This window comes from Astatotilapia calliptera, chromosome 17 (genome assembly GCF_900246225.1).
Source record: "Astatotilapia calliptera chromosome 17, fAstCal1.2, whole genome shotgun sequence".
Lineage (NCBI taxonomy): Eukaryota > Metazoa > Chordata > Actinopteri > Cichliformes > Cichlidae > Astatotilapia > Astatotilapia calliptera.
The window spans coordinates 28,592,138-28,614,887 of NC_039318.1; the positions used below are offsets into that span (position 1 = coordinate 28,592,138).

General features: G+C 41.1%; 1 protein-coding gene across 5 annotated transcripts in view; it reads right to left on the reverse strand.

Annotated features, from left to right (window-relative positions):
* Positions 1 to 3,158: 3,158 nt before the first annotated feature.
* cacna1c (calcium channel, voltage-dependent, L type, alpha 1C subunit) overlaps positions 3,159 to 22,750 on the reverse strand; it is a 206,440-nt gene continuing 186,848 nt past the window's right edge. For 4 of the 5 annotated variants that reach the window (XM_026148292.1, XM_026148294.1, XM_026148291.1 and 1 more), the window contains 19 exons: positions 20,499 to 20,636; positions 19,149 to 19,214; positions 18,678 to 18,769; positions 17,700 to 17,862; positions 17,338 to 17,465; positions 16,947 to 17,043; positions 16,483 to 16,585; positions 16,148 to 16,249; positions 15,820 to 15,947; positions 15,558 to 15,698; positions 14,430 to 14,794; positions 14,142 to 14,168; positions 9,895 to 10,023; positions 9,646 to 9,773; positions 9,442 to 9,539; positions 9,219 to 9,315; positions 9,025 to 9,133; positions 8,774 to 8,942; positions 3,159 to 8,618 (listed from right to left, as the gene is read on the reverse strand). In XM_026148292.1, the coding sequence (XP_026004077.1) occupies positions 8,115 to 8,618; positions 8,774 to 8,942; positions 9,025 to 9,133; positions 9,219 to 9,315; positions 9,442 to 9,539; positions 9,646 to 9,773; positions 9,895 to 10,023; positions 14,142 to 14,168; positions 14,430 to 14,794; positions 15,558 to 15,698; positions 15,820 to 15,947; positions 16,148 to 16,249; positions 16,483 to 16,585; positions 16,947 to 17,043; positions 17,338 to 17,465; positions 17,700 to 17,862; positions 18,678 to 18,769; positions 19,149 to 19,214; positions 20,499 to 20,636 (2,784 nt within the window). In that variant the 3' untranslated portion in view covers positions 3,159 to 8,114. The remainder of the gene's footprint in view (positions 8,619 to 8,773; positions 8,943 to 9,024; positions 9,134 to 9,218; positions 9,316 to 9,441; positions 9,540 to 9,645; positions 9,774 to 9,894; positions 10,024 to 14,141; positions 14,169 to 14,429; positions 14,795 to 15,557; positions 15,699 to 15,819; positions 15,948 to 16,147; positions 16,250 to 16,482; positions 16,586 to 16,946; positions 17,044 to 17,337; positions 17,466 to 17,699; positions 17,863 to 18,677; positions 18,770 to 19,148; positions 19,215 to 20,498; positions 20,637 to 22,750) is intronic. The other variant, XM_026148293.1, reaches the window with a different exon arrangement.

The following is a 22,750-nucleotide window of genomic DNA, read 5'->3' on the forward strand; positions in this document are numbered from 1 at the left end:
CTCCTACGACAGCTGGCTATTCTAATTGTACCTGGAAAATAAAATACAATTTATATTCAAAATAGTCATCTTAAAATATCTTTGTCGGCATCAAACAGTGATCAACAAACGCTTTGATTTACAAGAAAATATAATATGCATCTGCTGCAACAATGGTAGATCCACGTGAGGAGATCTGAGTGACCGACACGGGGAAAGATTACAAGACTTCTGCGCTCCAGCCTCACACTCTCCGAACTGGCAAAGTTAAGGATAAACACACAACTCTAATACTTCTAAAAAGTGTGTAAAATGCTATTTTTTTGTTAGTTTATTTTCATTTTTTTTAAAATACTGAACAGATTAAAAATTTCTCAATGTACAGCAGCTTTTCTCCGTAACGATAAAAATCAGTCTTGTCATCCTTTTGTGGCTTCCCAGTGTCAAGATTTTATGAAGCAGTGACCATGTTTGCATTTCCAGGCTAAATCCAGCAGATAACATTGTTGGTGAATAAATATGGCAAAACCAACCTGAATTCATTTTGCTTTCTTTGAAATAAACGGTCAAATTGCTGCACTGGAGTCTGGAGCTTTTACTGTAAATGCAGACAAAAGATCTTATCGAATTAGTTCATCAGGTGCAAAAATACTTGACTTCCTACTCTGCACACAACGCAGATGAATAAATGACTCTACACACACATGTAGATCAAGTCCTCCAATATCTTTTTTTGGAAGTAAAAGAAGAAAAAGAAAAGAGGCTACACGATTTAAACGGCTCAAACCCTCCCCCCCATAAAGATATCTAGTCCTTGGTAGGTGCCATTTTTGGTTAGGTCTGTTAAAAATGTACAGTGTGTATATGTTTTGCTGATGTAGGACTACTTGAAGAGAGACACGTCTCTCAGTGCTACAGTAGGAGTAATAACCAGACTCTGACCTGCACGTACAGGTTGCTGGTAGGACGTTTCAGACCTCTGGCCAAAACACAAAAACAAACACGAGCAAAAGCATGTCAGGATTTGGATCTGTCTGCTGCTTAAAGTTGGGGTCTTGAGCCTTTTAATTTTGGAGTCACAAGCAGGGGCGATGGATTGCTTTCCTGTGGTGTAGCTGATTGTGAAGCAACCTTTCCGAATCTTCCTCAACAGCTCAGAATGTGGGCAATAAGTTGAAAAGCCCCACGATTTACTATGAAACATCCATAAACGTCCATAGCTTAAACATTCAGTTTTCTTCTTCGGTGCTTCCTTATTTCCTGCTGCTTCCTTTTGCTTAAAAAATACATTAAAGTGGGAATTCATACTGACTTCTAGTCAGCAAGCCTACATAGAAGTGTCCTTCCTGTTCCTTAATCTAACATTCTGGCGATTAAATATCATACGTTCATAAATATTTTGCTATATATGGTATATAAAAATATACAATCATTGGCTAGTGGTGAGACAAAAGATATCGTCATTTATATAGGACCAATATTTTATATCCCTATGCACATAAAACATTACTTAAATGTATTGTATAATCCACCATGTCAGATCACCCTCCAGAAATCCAAACATGATGAAATAATCTCTGCGTTCAACATTCTCAGGCCAAACGCCCACGTCTTCCCATTGTCGTCGACCGCTGAATAGATTGTCACCCATCTGTCAGGGACTAAGCCGTTCCCCACTCCAGCTCTGCTTTCACTTGAGGAAATTACTTCCATTTGAACTGCACCCTTTTGTGGCAGAGGGGCTTTGTTTACAGTTTAACTGGCTGCAGGTGGAGATCCAGGACGGCTACAGCTTATCAGCCTGTTAAACCCGCTGTCATCTGTCTATGTGGGAAAAGAGAGCACAAGTATACAGAAAGACCCCCTCACACGTAGTGGATTCAAGGTGGAAGATGTGGCTAATAAATGATAAGAGCTTCACAGACGCACGTTTGGTGCACGTTTACCACAAACTGAAATGAGCCGTGACTAAAGGGGATCCATTATGCTTGCTTAATATTGTTTTTCTTATTCTCAGATGTTACCAGAGTAGTTTAGCATGATTTACGTTTTAAAATAATCTTATTTACTTTACACTGCGCTTTAGTGCAGCCTCTCTGTTCATTTATTATCTGAGGTTTCTTCGTGTTAAAAGGGAGTTTTTCCTTCCTACTATCGCCAAGTGCTTGCTCAGGGGTCATTTACCTTTCATTTTAGAAGATACAACTCTTTGATGTGGCTGCTGCTGTGATTAAGCACTATATAAATACAAGTGAAATGAGTTGAAACAAGCAACTTTAGATGTTTCAACTTCCTTTAAGGCAAATTTCTAAGGTTCGAAGCACAGGCGGGCAGAGCTTTTGTGCTCATAGTCAAAGATATGTGCCCGAAATGACCATTTTGGGATAATTTATGCATATGTATATTTATGTAGAGCCAACATCTGAAAAAAAATATTTAGATCAGTCAGAAGTTTGAGCTTTTGGCTCACACGGAATACTCGTACATACGCTATTTGAAGCTTTAAATATGAGGATATCGTAACAGTATATAGCTGACAGAAATATGAAAAAGCATATTAGGTCCCTATCAAAGCAAATGATTATACCTGAGCTTTTCCTGATAATCAGTCAGCTCTGTTCAAAGGGGCCCTCACTGCAGGTTGGTACCAATATCATATTACACACTGACTGTTTACAGCACAGCTACACACCAGTCTTTATAGTAGATTTGTTTGCAGGTTTTGTATAAGATTATTTTCCATTTGAGCTGAAACACAAACATTTGACCAATATAGAATGCAATTTTACTCATAATGATGAGTGTTTATATGACCTGCAGCATGATAAAAGCCTAGTAAATTATTTGTGACTGGCACTGAATAGTAAAAATGTTAGAATATCATCCTATAGAGTAGAAACATTTGAATATATGCTGTGTAACTCCTGCCTATCTGTCCTCAACCTGGATTTAAATCAAAGTCTGTCCCAGTAATCAATTTAAAAGTAATATGGCAACACAAAGCCTTATTTACTGAATGCAAGAGGAAAAATATTAAACTTGATCATTTATCTGTTCTTAAATTTCATCTCACTGTCCTCCTCAGGGTTATGCATCAGGAAAATAAACTAAAAGCACATAAGACACAAGATATGCAAAATCCCCTTCCGTGGACTCTTCAACTGCTGTCCAGTCAGTTCTGAAGAAGAAATACTGCTTTTAATCATTTTATGTACACTAAATAGTCATATTTAACCTGAATCAAACAAAACAACTGCAAAACCCGGAACGCTCAAATGTCAACACGTGAACCTCATGCAATGTTTACACCCAACAAGCTTAATTCTTAAAAAAAACAAAAAGGGGAAATAAGCAACATAAAAAGATACAGTCAGAAAGTGGGAACCTGGGGAAATGTGGTCAGTCGCTTTTGTTGCGTCTCCACTGACTGCTTGTTAATTCACGAGGAAAACACTGACCTTCAGGTCACTGCGTCAAAAAAAAACAACAACAAAAAAGAACATGCTCGACCTACACCCTGCGACGAGAATGAAAAATAAATACATCTGCACTATACCTCACTGCAATGTACCTGATTTCAAGTATGTTAGGTTTTCTGGCATGGAAACCACCAAGGTGACTTAAAAACATAACAAACAGAAAATAATACAGCTTCATGATACTGTGTTGTTGTTTTTTTTCTTCACTTTCACAAACATATTTACTTCAGGATCCTTGTATACAGTCATAGTTATTGCATTGTTTTTGCATATCTTGTGGGTTGCAGGATTACACCCACTCATACCGTTACGCTGCAACACAACATCTCGTGCTATTCTATGTGGGACATAAAAATGGCAATGCTGCTCCACTCCACACGGGGGCACCACAGCTCTCTTAATTCTGAAATCACACTCACCAAGCCTGGGTGGTACTTCTGATTTGCAGGGTTGCTTTGTGTATTTATGTATAGGCTAAAATTTATAAGGAACACAAAAGTAAAGTGAATGTACATTAATTCATTATTTATCAGCTGGAGATGGTCCTGGACTGTTTATAATATGTTATGCAATCTTGTGGAAATGTTCCTATCCAATACTGTCACTCATTACTGGTTTCCACATTCATGGCTGTTGATATACTAGCTGATAAAATAGTCATAGTAAAAAGCTGATGGCTCCACTGCAGCAGAACAGCTAGAACCATTGACTTTTAAACTCAGGGCTAACTAAACTTCAGCTTGATCAACTGAACAAAGATTGGTGCTACTTTTCAGGTATTAACATTCTTGACTTTACCCAGATCTGCAGCTTATAGCAAAACTAGCCACCAAACGGTCCTGTCAGCTTATGCCAGCAAATTATTATTTTTTAAGAGGTGCTTTTACAATAATTCAAAGAAATGTTGACAGTATTTTTATGAAGGCAAATGATTTTTTGGGGGGCATAAGTTAGGAGGGTTAATTCCTTTTGACAAAACAGACTTTTTCAGAGTTTGCAGTGTCATAACCACAAAACAACATCATCACTGCCACTAGAACATACTCAACATTCACATTTAGTTTGCATAATAATGTCAGAAGTCTGGTACTGGCACAGGACGCAGTGTATGGCAGTGTGTCCATGCATACCTCCCTTCCCTGCCACAAAGCTGCTCTGCTTAACATGAAGGAATTAGAGCTCGACAGTAAGTCCTTAATGGTAAATTAAAGAGAAACGAATGGCCATAAGTTAAGACATACGAGTGTCTCTAGGTGGTCGTTCAACATCGCTGATGACTTGAAATGGCAAAAGCTTTTGCAGTGTATTCGAATTTTTCTTGGGATTAACTAGAGAAACTTGTGATTTAGGTTTAAAATGACTCATTAATGTCATAACTAAAACATGAAGATGCACTGTTTGGTGACTTTTGGTATTCTCCTGGTGTACTTTGCATTTTGAAAGTGCTGTTAACACCAATTAGATTTCTCCCTATTTGAGAATCCATCTGCTAGGCCATTGACAACCTGTATTTAAAGGTCTTACAGTGTAGGTGGAAGATGCTTAGTTTTTGGAAAATAAAACTGATAATAAGCTTCATCTTCGTCCTTCTGGGACTCAATTTCCCTCTTGGATTAATAAAGTTTCTCTGATTCTGAAATTTTTAAGACTGAATTTCATGAATCTGTTCCCCTTTTATTTCTTACCTGCACACATTCTGCATATTTATCGATTTCACTTTTAAATACTATTAAATTGTAGAAATAATAATAATGATAATAATAATACATGTGGCAGTTGGTACCAATGAGGTGATTTTGATGTCAGGAATGCTTTTGGAGACGGTACAGTACCGAAGTGAGACCTGTGCCCTGTGTAAAATGCTGAGGCTTGAATGAAATACCTTGCAGTGGTCGTACTTTCAGTGTATTCAAACTATACCCAAGGGTTGAGTTAAAAAAGAGAACGATCCATCAAAAAATTTCAGGCTACTTATAAAGAAAAAAAGTAGCTTAGGATACAATTTCCATCCAAAATGTAAGCTTTGTGATTTCTATCTAATAATTTATCACATTAACCAAACAATTATCATCGTCTTATAATTATCAGTAAAATTTCCTGCTTGTATGCTAATTTTTTCAGCAAAACTGTCTTTACCAGTAAATCATAAATATCACAAACAGGAAGTCGGTTTTATCTCTGAAACCATCCCTGATAAAAAAATACATTTTATGATACGAGCCTCATATAAAGATGTGTGATTCAGAAGTCTTGCAGCATCTGTACACCAGCCCTAAAAGTTAATTTGGAGTTTAAACTCAAATGGTCGTGTAATGTGTGATACGCGGGGTACCACCCCCACTCTGAGTTCCTTTACGAGTTGTCACTGTGCCGCTATGAATAAGGGGACTTCTAAAATTCAGAGCAACAACCGCCATGATTAAGAAAAACAGCAACTTGCCAAAAGGCTTCTTACCGTCTGGAAAAACTGCAATGCCTGAAAGATCTATAATTCACTCTGACCTTGCTGGAGACCTTACAGTTAAGTACCTCTGAGTGGGGAAATAAAGAAAAGTTATGCAAAAACTAGTTGTTGAAGACAGAGCAGCTTCTGAGTCTGCAGCTTGGCTAAAAAGTAAAAATCTTGCTAATGAAATCACAAAGCTTTGGAAGCATGCCTGTCCATGGTAACCCTGTGTTAAAGAGGCCCATTATCACACATACACGCACATACCCACACACACCCTCACGTACATACAAACAAACAAGACCATACTTGTAATGCTACCTTAATTTACTGTCTAGGCTTAAAATCAGCTTTTAGAATACACAAGTAAATCACTCAAACACACACACACGCACACATTTTTTCTCTTCTGGGAAAAAAATAAATAAATAAATAGATACAATCTGTAAAAGGTGCATACTGATAGAGAGAAAGACCCCCCCCTCCCCAATTTTTTTTAAAGATACACACTCTATCTCACGCATTCATACATCCTGTACTAAAACGCAGACACACATCCGCACGCACAAATATAGTTATGCACTCGCACACAAACACTACGCCCTGCTTCGTTACTTAAAACCTCTTAAAATTCTCCTAAAATAAACCGAGCAAAAATACATTTATAAGACCAGCACCCCGATTGTGCAAACAAATCAAGGATAAATTAAACCAATAACATCATGAATATAAAACAAAAATAGTCATGGCTAGCCAGTTTTGCACAATATTGAACTGTTAAATACATAGTGGGCGTGGTCTGTAGAAATCGTGTGTGGCAGCAAATCCAGTAGGATTCCACGCTGAGAGGAAGAGGAGGGTCCTGGAGAAGGAAGTGTCTTTGATTGACGTCAGAGTCTGTTTTTCATTTCAATCGCTCACTCCCGTTCTCCCGCGCACCCCGCCATCTTTGTTGCCCCGTTCGACAAACGCACGCCTCCCCGAGGGCTGACAAAGCAAAAAGACTCAGCGATGGAGGGAGAGGGATGGTGAAGTAACCAAAGAGGAGGGAGGAAGGAGTGAGGAACGGCGAGGTATGAGGCAGAAAGGGGGGGCTCGCTGTCTCTGCTTAGCCACCCAGTGCTCCTGTTCGGGGCAGCGAGTGGGTGTGGCCAAACGAGGAAACCCGGTGGAGGAGGCGGAGCCAGATCACGTTGACAGACGATTCAAGTTTGTCTCTCGCTGGAGTTTTCCTGACCAGCGGTGGAATAAAAATAAAAAGAGCTGGCTAGCTTCCTGTTGGCCAGAGAGTGTCTTCCTCTGCCTGGGCCCCCCATCCCTATTGCAGCCTTATTGGGGCTGTTGGACCATCCCTCAAATCCTTCCCCCCCATTGGCTGGAGGTGGTGTGTCACCTCAATCCCACCTCCAGGCTGGCAGGGCTGTGCTCCATGGTTCCTTAGCTTTGGAAGAGGAGGAGAAATGAGATTTCAAACAGGGCTTTTTTTCATCCCTGTTTTACTCAATACAGCGCTTCATCATCAGTGAACCAAAGAGGAGGAGTTGACCTTTGACCTCAAGTGGGTGTGGTCAGACTGTAATCCAAACTGACCCCTTTCAAAAGCTGGTCTGCTGTCCCCTACCTGGTGTCATGGCGGCCAGACAAACAACAACAACACAAAGTAGGCGTAGGAAATGAAAACATTAAACACACTATGTTGTCTGCAGGAGAACCATAGAAAGGACTTCCTGGCTGTGTTGTTTCTTGTCTACCTTCATTCAGTCATACTTCCCTTTGTCTCTTTTCTTTTTTGCTTGTGTCTACTTTTCTGCGCTTAACACTCTGAGGACATGATAAAACTGTGAGGCACTTTAGAGACACACTCAGACACGTGTGGAGAACACACGCACATGCGCGCACAGATAGAAAAAAAATCCTAGATCACACTGACAAACGTGCGTAAGCACACGCTCGTAGAGTATATCGCTTTTACAGCAAACATCCATCCATATACTAACTCATAGACTAACAGAGTCATAACCAAGTGTTTAAGGTTGCATCACTGGCCGCCACTCTCCAGAGCGACAGAGTGTGTTTGTATGTGTGTGTGTGTATGTGAAGGGTGGGGACAGACAGAGCCAGCCGCGGTGCTGTAAGCAGCACCTGACAAGCATCAGTCTCTGATGATGTCAGAGGGGCCAGTTCGTCGATCGAACCCATTAACTTGACTCCTATAAGCTTGTCACACACTCCATATCCTCGTCCTCCAACAGCCCGCTGTTCCTCTGTCGTGCTCCTCCGATCACAAGCGAGCCTCTGTAGTGCCCCTCTTCCCTCCCTCCTGCCTCCTCTTCTTCCTCCTCCTCTTCTGGTTCTCTCTCTCTGGCTAGCAGCTCCTGCCGCTCCTCTATAGAGGAGGGACCGTGTATGGAGCCTCTGCTTCCTGTAGCTTCTCCCCCACCTTCACTAGGACTCAAGCCGACCACTCGGTCCCTGTGCGTTGATGCTGCTGCTGCTGTTGTGTGGAAGGGGAGGACGTTGCCGTTAGGGCTGTGCTGAGAGGTGGAGGAGGTGCTGGATGTGGCGTTTGTGGGCGAGGTGCCGTTGAGAATGTTGTTGGCGGCGTGCTCCATCTCCTCGATGGTCATGTCGCAGGCATCAGCCAGCTCCGCTTTGGTCGCCTCAATGAACGAGGGGTCCTGAGCAAAATGACCCAAGCCCTCTGATATTAGGACCTTGACAGGGAAAAGATTAAGAGGGATGGACAGAGAGGAGAAAGGTTTAATGTGTCACGTGTTACAGTGTGGTGTTGAATATATGCTAAATAACAGGTAGAGAATATCCTTCATGATCCTATACACAGATACAGCTACATATAACTCATACTCACTGCCTCCACTAGACTGCCTGCGCTGCCGTGACACAGCGAGCTGGAGTCTTTCCCCAACAGCGACGGCACAGTGAGCGACACCGGCCTCGGTGCCCTTTGACTGGACGCTGGCATGCTAGGGGTGGGGCTAGGACTGGGCACCGGGCTATTCCCATTACTGTCATTGTACCTAGGAGGGGAAGTGATTTGTTTTAAACCTTAAAAACGTTACTTGTGCTTAAACTGTTTTTGGAGCAGCTTTATTTTCTTACCATGGGCCACAATTGACAGAGGGCAAGCTGGTATTGAGCTTTTCATGGGAGTTGGAGCCCTCTAGCCTCAGAGAGGGAACTCGCTGGTAGGAGGCATCACTGCATTGAGCTAAGGAAAGTATAAACATTAGTTAGAACTCTCTCACTGATTTAATATGACAAGGACAGAAAGTGCTTCAAAATTCTTGGTTAACCTGTGGGACTTGCTGGAGGTGTGGAGCACAGCCGACTGAAGAGGGTCGGTGAGTGGCTCCGTCTTAACAGAGGACTCAACCCTGCTACAGCCAGAGCCTGGAGGAGGAGAGGGAGAGAGTTAGAGAGGAGCTGCCGGGAGGATTATGATTTCTTTGCACATCTTGTTATGTGCATCTGTAACTCTGTGTGTTTGCCTCTATTATGTAGGCGTCCTGAGGCTACCTGATGATGTACAAGATGTAAAGGTACAGCCGTCTTCTGAGAGACGTCTGGCCTCGACTGTCTCCGGAGACACTCCAGATGGAAGGACGATCTCCGCCCTGACATCAATGCCACAAATATGCAAAAACACAGCACGTAAAGATGCGTAAATGACAGCAGGCGCAATTTATACGCAAGATTTTTTTAAAAAGTGGGTCTTCTCACCCAGAGAAGTGGGACAGAGGAAGACCCTCCTGGGAGACTGCCACCCTCCTCCTCCTCTTCTGTCGTCGACTTCCTCCGCTTCCTCCATGGGAGTCAACTGCTTACAAGTCTCATCGTGATACACCAGCCTAACAAGAGCACACAAGTGCATAAAATAAAGAAAAAAAGTTGTGAAATATTAAAGGCTTGGGGAATAAATGTGCTTTTTTTTCGTTGCTGTTTTTGAGTGCATATGTGTTTAAACGCTACATGTCAGACGAGAGCGAGTGGTCATCCTCATGGTACACCCTGTCTTCAACATAGCTCTCGTCGTATGTCTCCTCTGTTGACCCCTCCCCTCTTCGGATGATTGGCAGATGACTGTCACACGAGTCTGAGCTACAGACAAACAAGCAAACGGCCGAACAAACAAAAAACACAGAATGAACATAAAGACGCACGACACACGGAAAAACAGGAAGACAGACAAGTACATGTAAATACACTAAAAATTATTTGCAATAAAACTGAAAGGAGAAACCCATGGATGCTTAGCTACTGCATGTAGGAAGGCAAAGGAGGAGGAGAGTCTGAAAAGAAGCGGGTGGATATTGCAGCTATTTTCTTGAAGCAAAATGGTGAATAGCAATAAAAGGCAACACCTGGATTATAGCAATTGATAGCAAGACTGAAGTTCAGACATCTTTAAAAAACACAGAAGAGACTATATTCTGAAGGAATGTTGCTCTCAGGGAGCTCTATTTTAATACAGTACTTTTTATGCTGCTATCATCATTTGAAGGTCAGTAAAGTCCCAGAATCTGAGGCTATTGCTTTCTGCGAATCACTGCTTATCAGAGAAAAAAGCTGGAGCTGGCGTTTTTAGCGTCACTGGACAGAAGGAAACCTTTCATATAGTTGTCTGATAGGAAACTAGACTCATGCACCTTCTCTGGGCTCTGACAGGCTAATCACAAATATGTTCAGACCAGACCGAGTGAATTGTAAAAGTAGCGTAAAGAGCTAGCAAGACCATGTAGCGAGTCAGAATCTGTGGTACGATGGGTTAGGTACGAGACTTTCCCTCAGGAGACTAAGATTCAAATCCAATTTATAATATACTTGTGCTTGTCTGGTGCGAGGAGGTTATAATTCTCTTTGCGTCTCAAAGATGTCTTCTTCCCAGTCACATCCACAGTTGCGGTGAGAAGTTTATTTACATTCATCATGGGCATGAATGCCATGGTAATTTGGGGATGTTCTTTTTCCAGGGTGGAATAATTGTACAGCATACATCTTTAATAAGTTTAAAAACAAGATCTATATTTATTCTGGATTTTTTCTAATCCACACAGGTTCAAAAGTATACCCATGGGCTCAAATATATAGATACACCCCACCAATTTTCCATTAAAATTCCCTTGGCAAGTTCCACCTAGACCAGCCATTTGGCTCACCCATGTGGGCAGCTGCAAATATCAGTCGAGCTTAAAGGTGTCGGTTCTGGAGCAGAGGCTCATTTCTTGGTTGGCATTTTCTCAGCCCACTGGGATTTAAAATGCTTCATTGTGGATACTAACACTCGTCTTCCAGTAGTTTCTTTGGCAAAGTAGTGAAACATCAAAGTTAAAAGAGATCGTAGAACCTTCAGAACCACCTATTAAAATATTTAAGTTAACGCATGTATATATTGAGTCCCACATGGACAAGCCAAATGACTTCTGGAGAAATGTTTTATGTTCAGACGGAACAAAGACTGAGACATTTGACATCAGTGAAGTGAAGTAAAGATGAAGCTATGATCCAAAAAATGACCCCAAAAACAGATGACAGCAGGTTTTAGAATGGATAAAGCAGGCTGCCATTAAGCTTCTGCCTTCCCAAAGACTCAACTTCAACCAACCAATTTAAACGAACTCTGTCAATTCTGCTAAGAGTAGTCAAATATCCAGCCAGAATGATCCTGGAAGCTTGTTGAGGGCTACCAAATCATCTGGTTCAGGTGGAACTTTCCACAGGATATTTAACCAAATATTAGAGGGGGTGCATCTATATGCTTGAGCATGTATGTGTAGTTTTGACCCTGTGTGGATTAGAGACAATTCAAAATAAATTTAAACTTGTGCATGCAATTCAGTTTTTTTTAAATTAATAAAAATGTATGCAGTAAAACCATTCCTCATGGGAAAAAAAAACACAGTTCAAAGAAATCACTAAATGCTCCAAATGACCACAACATTCATGCCTACAATGAGTGTATGTAAACTTTTAACCACAACTGTATTTCATACCCAATACTCAAGCTTTAAGGAGACATTCTGGCATTTAATTTTTATTCTCTTCTTCTTCACCAGATGTGTTTTTACTTCCAAGCAACAGCACTTCAGTTTCCCAGAGTTTCGAATTAAGAGGCGTAATATGATGCCAAGTTTCAGTTTCAAGTCCCAGAATTTTTAATTTAATTTTTGTTAAGCAGCACATAAACCTCCCCAAACAACAGTGTGGTGAAGAAAAACAAATCATGTGGGAAAAAAACAATCAAACAAAAAAAAACTAAAAATGCCAGATGTCCCTTTAATCAGCTAACGGTTCCACGGCAAACTCTGGGTTAGAACAACGACCTAACTTGATGATTTTGGCTAAGCCTTGGTGGATCTTAACCTGTTACTGAACTGATTAAATCCAGTCCATCAGAAAGCTTATACTTTGCTTTGCTTGTACTCAAGTGTATTATTTTAGATTCATTACTGTCCAAGTAGGCCTAATGAATGGGAAAAACTGCGGACATACATGCCAGCACACACAATCAGTTATCGTAACTAAAGTGTAAAGCTGGCTCAACATCCCAACAAGTGGGCAAAATAAATCAAGGCAATGATATACATATTAACTGACTGCTGTTTTTAAAGCCTTACAAATACAGTGACTTAATATGTGAAGTCGTTCAGAGAGGGATGCTAGTCGAAAGAAATTAAGCCACTAAAATCAAAATAAATGCAAAGTTTGGTAATATATTTTAACTTGACATGGAGCAATTAAAGCACAACTTTCAAAACATATAAACCAAATTTCATGAATATACAGTCACCGGCCACTTTGACAGGTAAACCTGTTTATGAGCTCATTAATGCAGATATCTATCAGAGTGTTATTGCCAGACTGCTTTGAGCTGATAGGAAGGCAGCAGTACAGCATCTCTAAATGCAACAACACTGAACCTTGTGCTACAGCAGCAAAAGACTAAAGAAAGTGCCATTCCTGTTAGCTAAAAACAGGAAAATAAGGCGACATTTTACACAAGCTCAAGCTCATGATGAAAAATGATCTTTGAAAAATACTGCTGTGACAATCAGATAGTGGACTCGGAATTTGTCCTAAAAAAAATGACAGGATGGATTCAACCTGCATCAATAGTACAGGTGGATAGTGATGCTTTGCACCAACTGATCATCGTTTTAACACTACGGCCAGCCTGAGTATTGCTGCTAACTATGTCCATCCCTTTATGTCCACAGTGTGCCCACCTTCTGATGGCTGCACATTATTTGGGGTGGCTGTACCTCAGTTGAGCAGGTCATCTACTAATAGGAAGGTTTGGTTGTTTGATCACTGGCTGCTCTAGTCTAGATCTCATACAAGTATTCTAAGGGCAAGATAATGAACCCCAATGTGCTCCTGATGCATCCATTGGAGTAATAATGTCTGTAAATCTTAAACAAAAAGCACTTTGGTGTAGAAAAAAGTCTTTAATGAATGAGCCTGAACTGGTAAATGAAGAATGTTGCATGAAACACTGAGTACTCAAATACAGCTATATAAGAATCAGTCCATCATGTCATGAAACTCATATAATCCCAAACTAATTTCTTGACAGTGAGTTCTATGCACACAAATGGCCTCCAAAGCCACCAGATCTCAGTCCAACCATCACAGCAGCAGACATCCAAGAAAGGGTCTCAGTCCAGTAGAGCACCTTTAGGATGTGATGAAAGGCAAGATTCACATCATGGATGTGCAGCCAAGAAATCTACAACAGCTGCGTGACGCCATCGTGTCAAAAGGCAGTTTGAAAACAAAACTGGGTCCAACCTGGTACTAGCAAAGTGTACCTATTAAAGTGGCAGTGAGCGTAGAGCACACATTTCCACATTTGCATTAAAATTAGCAAATAAGTATAAGCTTTCAGATGTTTGTATGTTTCTATACAGTGTCTAACCCAGATCTGTCATATTACACCCCCCCCCCCCCCAAAAAAAAACCAGCATTCAGAGAAGCCTTGATAGGAAACGTTTGGCCCCATTGAACCAAACAGTCTATCTACAGCTTTGGTAGCTGATTTTTTATAGTAACAGCATGTAGCCTGCTTTTTGCTATTGCAAAATAAAGCACTGTGTGCATAGCAACAAGTGTTACTATAGCACCCTGACAGCTATGTTATTTTATATGCCATTATGAGATTACAGACACACACACACACTCTCTCTCTTTCTCTCTCTCTCTGTCCCCTGGCAACATACCGCATGAGGCTGTCATAAAAACACGTCCTGCTCGCCACCAGAAACAAAAGACAGGGAAAGAAAGCAAGTAGTAAAAAGAAATAAACAGCTGAATTATTTATGTCTATATGGACATCTTTTTTGTTAATTATGTTAAAACAAGGCAGTTAAATATTTGTACTAATGCCTGGGCTATGGAAGAGGAAAGCAAATTATTCACAACACAATCAAGGAGCACATAAAGTAGGAAAGAAGCAGAAAAGTTCAAAACAAGGTGTAAATGGAAGCTGCTGTTGAGCCTGCACTCACCTCTTTGGAGGAAAGCACCATGCAGATCTTGGCAGCAGAATGGGGGTGAGTGGCTGCCCCGTGTGCCCATCCACAGTGCTTATAGATGGGCTCGGGAATCGACTGATGCCCTGGGTTGCCACCCCGGCCATGCCAGTGTTGTTGGCATTGTTGATGTTGGCGTTAGAGTCTGATGAGGAGTAAGAGGAAGGGGTGAAAGTAGTTGAATCCATGAGCTTCTCATGAGACGGGCTCTCGCCTTCACAAGGTGACCCTTTTTGGCTGATGTGCAAGGGACGCTGGGTAGTGAAAGACTGCGGGAAGGACCCACGGCCATCGCTCTGGTTGTAGTAGTTGACATGGTTGCCAAACAACCCTCCTGTGCGCTGTGGTGTGGGCGGAGACGGTTGAGATGGAGGAACACAAAAAGTTGAGAAGAGAAATGGAAAGGTCAAGTTAAAGAATATCTTAATAATGTACAGCACCACACCCCAACATCCATAATTCAAAACACTGCTTGCAGCAATGATGGGAATGCAAAGCAAAAAGCTTTTATCAAAAGGCAAAAAACTTCAGAACATTTTTAGTAAATGAAAGCAGACTGATAAAATTAAATAAACTGGACACTGGAGTTTTATTTTCTATTAACCTTCATTTTAGCTAGGCACAGACATTTGGCTGTCTATTTTTGGTACACAATGCAAATACAGCAGCAAAAAAAACTAAACAAAACAGCATATGAATGTTATAATGGTGGCGAAAATGAAAGGTCGATAGCATAACTCACCCTCTTACTGTAGAAGGAGCTGTGTGTATGTGTAAGTATGTAATCCTTACAGTTGCAGCGCTGAATATTTGTTTAGTGATTATAGTGTGTAAAATACTGCTGTGTTTATTAAAAACTTATTTTCATTGGACCCCACACATCCCCCCAAAATCCATAAATATAGTTCAGTGAGTGTAGCATTTTGTAGCCAAGCTATGTGGTGGAACATGAGGCTTTTTTTATTATGTCTTCTTGACTAAGCACATGCAAGAATGCATGTTTATGTGCATGATGCAATACGGCTTCAAGCTGGCGTTGATCATCTCTCTCTCTCTTTCTTTTTCTCTCTCTCTGGAGAGTGAGTGAAGGTGTGTGTATCCAACCTTTACCCTGAAGATATCGTCCTCAGACGCCGCTGACACAGGCTCCTTTACACCTTTATCCAGCTCCTCCTCCACATTTAGGTCTCCGGAGATGGCTCTCCTAATCTCCGGACCGATGTCGTGCAATGTCCGCAGGCCCGCCTACACACAGACACAGCAGTGTTGCTTACATATCATGTTGTAACCCAGGAGCAAATTTCGAATGTCAGAAATCTACCTCTGTAATGTTTAGCTCTACTGTGGACAAAACTTGTCTGTATACCTGCAGAGAGAGTGCGGTTTTGGGGGGCACCTTGGCCACCAGCCCTTGTTCTTTCCTTTTCTTAAACTTGCGGAAATATTCCTGGATGAGGAAGGTGGCGTAGAATTTCCCGACTGTTACCTCGTCATCTGCAGAAACAAAAAAACAACAACATCATTATTAAAAAAGATTAATGCTTAAAATTAACATGCTGCAAGATTTTTCAGAAACTCCACTGCAAGTGATGCAACCAAGGTTTTGACCACAGTAAGGTGACAGTAATGTCTATTGGAAACATTCACTTCTTAAATATTTGTGCATAAGAAACTGTGCTGCAGGGTGTACATACCACCAGCAGGGGGCACTACTTGATCCAAGAGCTTCATACTGGTTCTCTTCCATATCTTCTTCACTATTGCCCTCAGTTCCTCATTGGCCTGCTCCAAGTTCCCTGCACACACAAAGCACAGTATGAAGTACACATTGTAGATTCAAACTAGAATTTCCATAGTTGGAAATTACATTACAACCCCTCTATAAAATAGGTTTTAAAAAAAGTGGGGCAAAATAAGAAAACACGCAATTTCACATTGTGCTATCAAGTATGATGATGTGCCCACTGGTGCGTACATGTGTGACCTTTACAGTTGTGTGCTAGTGATTGCCCCCATACGTGTTTTTTACCTTCTGTCTTTATCCTGAGTGCGGTTCTGACCAGGGCAAACAGTGTGGCGTTGAACATCACTGTTCCGTCGCTGTTCAGAGGCATGTTCATCGACACCAGACGCTACGTGAGATGAAAAACACACGCACCTTTTTAACACAGTGAATTGCCCTAACAGCTGCCAACAGATACTGGCAGCTGACAGTTTGTTAAAAATACGCAGACAGCAGTTCAACTCTAAGGACGCTAATCTTTCGTTAGAGAGATTTTTTTGAGATATTTTCCCAGGTACGATTTGTTGTCAGTATGTGTTTTGAGTCATTGTGCAAGGCGTTATTAGCTGTGCATATGTCACCACTCTAATACAACACAACATGAGGATTTTTTTTAACTCATGCAGTGATGGTACTTGAGCTGTTATGTATATTTTTGATAACTCTGCAGCCTTGTTTAGGAATTTGTGTGGCCATGCAAGTGTGTTTACCTTGCAAGCCACCCTGTGTGGACAGAGCTTTCCAAACCCGAGGGGAGGCTGGATTCTTCTGAGCAGAGTCACCACATCAAGATGTTTTATTCTCCCCCTAAAAACCAGCATAGATGTTGAATTTTAGAGACGCTCTACACTAGTGATTCTCAACCACGGATAGAGAGTACTCCAGGGAGTGTTTTTGCAGTAGAAACAGGATGCACGGACAGATTATTTCAACTACTTGAACATAACTAAGGATTTAATTAAAGAAATAAATTGAGCAGTTTTGAGCAGAAAGCTTCCCTGTCTACTAAACTATAAGCAGTAAAAATACACAGCCAAAATAAATGCATGAATATATGTTTGAAACAGATGAAAAGTGGCAAATATAGCTTTGTAAACTTACTTAGCTTCTGGGTCATATTCAGCCCAGATCCTCTTGAACTCGTCAAGATGATGTGGCCCCAGGATCGACCAGTCACGCGTCAGGTAGTCAAAGTTGTCCATGATGACGGCCACAAACAAATTGATGATCTGGGGAAAATCAGAAATCCATAAGTTTCTATCGTACCACTCTAAACAATTATAGACCTGCCAGTTCAATCAACATGTACTACATTTCTCTACATTCTATTAAATGTAACACACAATTTCAAAGTCATCTTTCTGGCACATTTTGAAATATGTTAATTTGCTATTTGTGGTTATGACAGTCACATGAAATACTCTCCTTTTACTAATTAAAATTAGATGTGTGCCTGTACTCACCAGGAAGGCACAGAGCATGTAGAAGCTGACAAAATAAATGATGGCAAACTGGCTGCCACAGTCCTCGTTGGACGAGCTGCTTTCATTGGTTGATCCTTTCTCACACGGCTGTTTGGGTGAACACGCCAGCATGATCTCCTGCCACGCCTCACCTGTTGCACATCTGATAGACAGACGCATGCACACAACCAACCAAATATGCATGGACGCCGACGCAAATGCCGGCGTGCATGCGGTTGTGAGAAAGACACACAACAGAAACAAAGAGGCACACATACACACATATTGAAATGCATGCATGTGCGCATGTATGCATTCGCGCATAAAAGCATGGAGTGAAGCACACACATGCACATTATTACAAAGACAAAAAGAGAGAGACGCAGATGTTAGACTTTGTTCTTATTACATCTGAGCATATAAAATATGACTATGTATAAGCACTATATATATATATATATATATATATATATATATATATATATATATATATATATATATATATATATATATATATATGATTTTTATCCATTCAGTTTTGAGTTCCTCTGCTTATCAAGTGTCCAAGTATACTGTCATTCTTAATGGAGACTCAGTGCTATTATATATTCCATGTAGGGGTGTATCCAGAATAAGAAAGGATAGACATTTTTTGAACTTGAGGAGAATAAACTTGGTGTAATGCTAGTAAATTATGTGTGATTCCATCCTTTCAGGTTCTGTGGTTTTTGTCCCCCTTCATGGAATCTTACCATCATCACAACCAAGCCGAAAAGAGGAAGAAAACCTTCAGGGCGTTTGTCGTAAATCAACATCAAGCTGTTTTTGGCTGCTCCCATATAGACTAGCATGTTTGATTTGGCAGTTTTTAATGCCAGAGCAGTTACACAAACAAAGTATACAGATTAGGAGAAAAGTGGAATAACAAAGACGATGAGGGAGTAAAAAAGAGCAAATGCCCAAATTAATCACCCTTACCTGAAGAGCAGCAGCACCGCCTGAGGGAATGTCTGGAAATTGTTGTTCCTGTTGATTTGCATGTGGTCCCGCAGAGCTATCTTACCAAACATCTGTATAGGAGGGGAGGGTGTAGTCACAGCACACAGCATATGATGTCAGCATTGACAAGTGAAAGTCGGTCACATTTAGTGGCCAGACATCCCCCAGCAAATCAAACCAAAGTGTCTCCTACTCATCGTCAGTGAAACAAACAATACAACAGCTTCCAGGTGAAACAGAGAGGAAGCAGAGAGACAAAGACAAACAGTAACTAAAGAGCAACAGAGAGAGGAAGATAATGGGAGAGCAAAATAACAACTTGACCAAACAGGAACTCTGAGTGACAAGACTCCAGGGGGACAGACACAGGACGGAGGCTTGCTAAAGGAGAGAAGGTGAGAGAAGATAACAGTGGGAGGGAAACAAGGGGATAACAACCTGACAGCTTACCTGCATGCCAATGACGGCGTATATGAAGAACAGCATCACTATAAGCAGAGCTACGTAGGGCAGAGCCTGAAGAGAGGAGAGATGCATCAGTGGCAAGTTTTCTGCAGGCTTATCCTACACCAGAGCTGGAGTCCATTCATTTTCATTCAAATCTCACTCGTCCAATTAATCTTCAAAGTCACAATCTATTTTTTTCTTTTCTTTTTTTTTTTTTCTTTTTTCAAACTTGTGAAAGTGAATGGATCTGCAGTCTTGTGTGGCACAACACCAAAAACAATCCAGGACAAATCATCTGACTTCAGAGTGAAAAACCTCAGCAAAATACAATCTGTTCTCTGGACTTAGCCAGGAGATCAGTCCCAACATACAGCACATGCACCAAACAAGGGCAGAACATTGTTTTTCTATATTAAGACGCATTAGCAAAAGTGCAGGACTGTGCTCCTGGCTAATATTACTCCTGTGTATAGAAGGGCAGGGCCAAGTCATGATGAATAAATGAAAAAGTTAAAGCCTGCTCATAAATTAAATAAATTCTATAAGCGCACAAAATATTAATGCATAGCTCAAAATGATATTCACAACCACTGCTGATTTTTAAGCCTGTGGTTCAAACAGGCAGCAGTAGTACAACATGAAGTGGCCCGTCTCAGCTAACGCAAGAGAGAGAACAGATGATTTTAATGTCCCCACAACTCTCTATCAAATGATTTCACTTTTTTGGTGGAGTGCTTCGTTAAACAAAACTTGTCTACGGCTTAACTCGCCTACGGGGAATGGTGAGCTCTCAGGGGTTAGTAGTAGGGCGCAGGGTGTTTGACGGTAATAAATAGAAGAAGAAGAAGAAGAAGAAGAAGAAGAAAGAAAAGAGGAGAAGTGGAAAGACGAAGAAAAGATTTCTCGTTAAGGTATGGATTTTTTTTCCTGTTTTCAAACTTCATAATCTGCTTCTGTAGTTAGACTCCCAAACATCCTCTCCATTACCTCACACCATCCCTCTTTTTTTTTTAAAAATAGCATCTACCTGACCTTCTACGCAAGTAAGAGGTGGGGATGAGGAGGGACAAGGCGAGGCAAGGAAAGGTAGCTTGTGAGACTCTACCAGGCTGGATTTACACAAGAACAAGGGCATTTATAGCTGCATGCATCTCAGAACTGAAAATAATTTTTAAATTTAATTTACAGACTTTAAATGTGTGGTTAAAATTAAAATGTCTTGTAAAATCTCTTAAAAAACAGAACTTAAGTGAAAGCAAATAGAGCTCTGAAAGGAAGGACAAAGAGAGCCACTTCTCCCTGTGTAAACCCAACCCCCCTATTCTAGCATGTTGTGTCCGGTTCTCCCCTCACTTGGAAGGATTTGATGAAGGTCCACAGCAGGGTCCGAATCCCTTCCCCGCGAGACAGCAGCTTCACCAGCCTCATCACGCGGAACAGCCGGAAGAAGGTGATGGAGATCCTGGCGTTCTCTTCAGAGTTCTGCAGTCCCTTTTGGTGGGGTTTGGTGTTTTTTTTTTGTTAGAAAAAAAAACACAGGACGCATGGGAACACATGCAGATAGATAGGGAAATGAAGCAAACGCACACGCACACACACATATACACACGCACGCGCATAAATGATCATGAAAACATGCATATGCACACAGACATACAAGTAACATTTGTATCCATATTTCCACCCACACATATGAGTGTTAATATGAATAAAAGGCACACACATACGCACACACACACACACACACACACATACAGAGTTAATAAATGGAAACTTGCGTCCTACAAAATCCCATCAAAATCAACTGACACAAGAGATCTGGGAGAGAATCGGGCAGTCATGCTTACGTGTATGACTTCATGGAAAAATCCCTTGACATTTCTGATTGAATCCGCTTCATTCATGTTTACAAGCATCTGATACACCTTAACGCTGTTTCTTTGACCTCACCACACCGCCACCATAATCACAACAAAGAAAGCGTCCAATTACAGGTAAATCTAGCCATGCGCTGACATTTGACAAACAGGCTTTTAAACACTTTTGGGACCTCTGAAGTAAATCTTCTGCATTTATTCTGCACTGCTATAGACTAAAAATCTAATATCTGAGACTGGGACGGAGAGTCTTCCATCGATGGAGGTAAGCACTCTCATAAATCACTGTTAACAACTCACGGTAGATACAATACAAAAATCCGAGCCTGTGGGCTGATTCCTGTTTCAATAAATCATGCAGACAGGCTAATTGTTTGTCACAGATAAACTGGCCACCTGGAGAAAGAAAATCCAAGGATGATATTCCAGAGGATAAAGTTATTACTGCCCAGTGCAGTGACAGCCATGTAGAAACACTATTTACCTGTGTGGTAAATCTCCATATCTACACCATCTGTGTACTGTGATCTTCTAGGTCTCTTTTTATTTACAGAGCCTCTAGTATTTTGCATCTCCAGACATTTACACATTCAATTATTTGAATTTTTGCTGCTTTATTAGGTAAGGTTCGCTAAGGTTTCTGTCATCCACAGGAAATAAGTCTGCGATAAAATATTCAGCCATCTAGCAGAGTGCTATTCTAATACAGATTTATTTATTTATGCTGTTCCTGCTCGTTCTCCAGGACAAAAAGGCAGAAAAACAAAGGCAACATCAGAGTTTTTGTACAGCACGATGCACACAACACAGCAGCTAACGGCCAAGCTAAGGAATAAATATCCACAATTTACACCACAAATGACAGCTGAATCGGGTGAAAGCAAGGATATCGGCTCATTAGCAATCCTAATGACAAAACTAGTTATGCAAAATTAAGGAGAAAATCTCCAGTTCACCATTATCTGACTGGCCAGTATGCACAAAACAAACCTGACTACACGCAACGTGTAACCAGAGGAGAGCTGTGCTACATCTTTCGTCACTGTAACAATGAAATGTGACCCAAAGAAACACGGCATCAGCCTCTCTGACCTCTGAATCTGCTTTGCCACTTGTATTTTTCCAAGAAGCCATTAATTCTTTATGTTAATCCCACAAAGAACACACAGTGTGCTCCCACAAAGAACTTGCCATTCTCCACACATCCTGCTGCAGTTTGGGATAACAGATGTTGCACGGTGCGTTACTTTTCAACATATTACTGATCTGATTTGCATTCATTATTTGCACTAGTCACTTGCTTTGTGTTGCAAATAAATCAAAGTTTGGAAAAACGACTAGTCACTTCTATTTTTATGTAATTCTGGGATAAAAGCTTGTTGACAAGTAACCGATAACATGCATTATCCCAAACTCCACTGCCAGATATGCTAAAAGTGGCACATCCTTCTGAGGAGTGGAAAATCACAATTCTGTACTGCATGTAAATACCACAATTGGACCACAGTGGGCACCATTGCACCATTGAAAGAGTGGGGGGGGGGGTGGGGAGTGAGCAGAAGAAGTACAGTGACAGTAAGTGTAACAGAGAGAGAAAGAGAGCCAAAGACAGACACTAAAGATAAGGAATTGTTGGAAATATTCAGAGACAAATCACAAGACTGATTCGTAAACAGACAGACAGATACAGACAAAGAGACAGATACAGACAGATAGATCAGTGGAGAA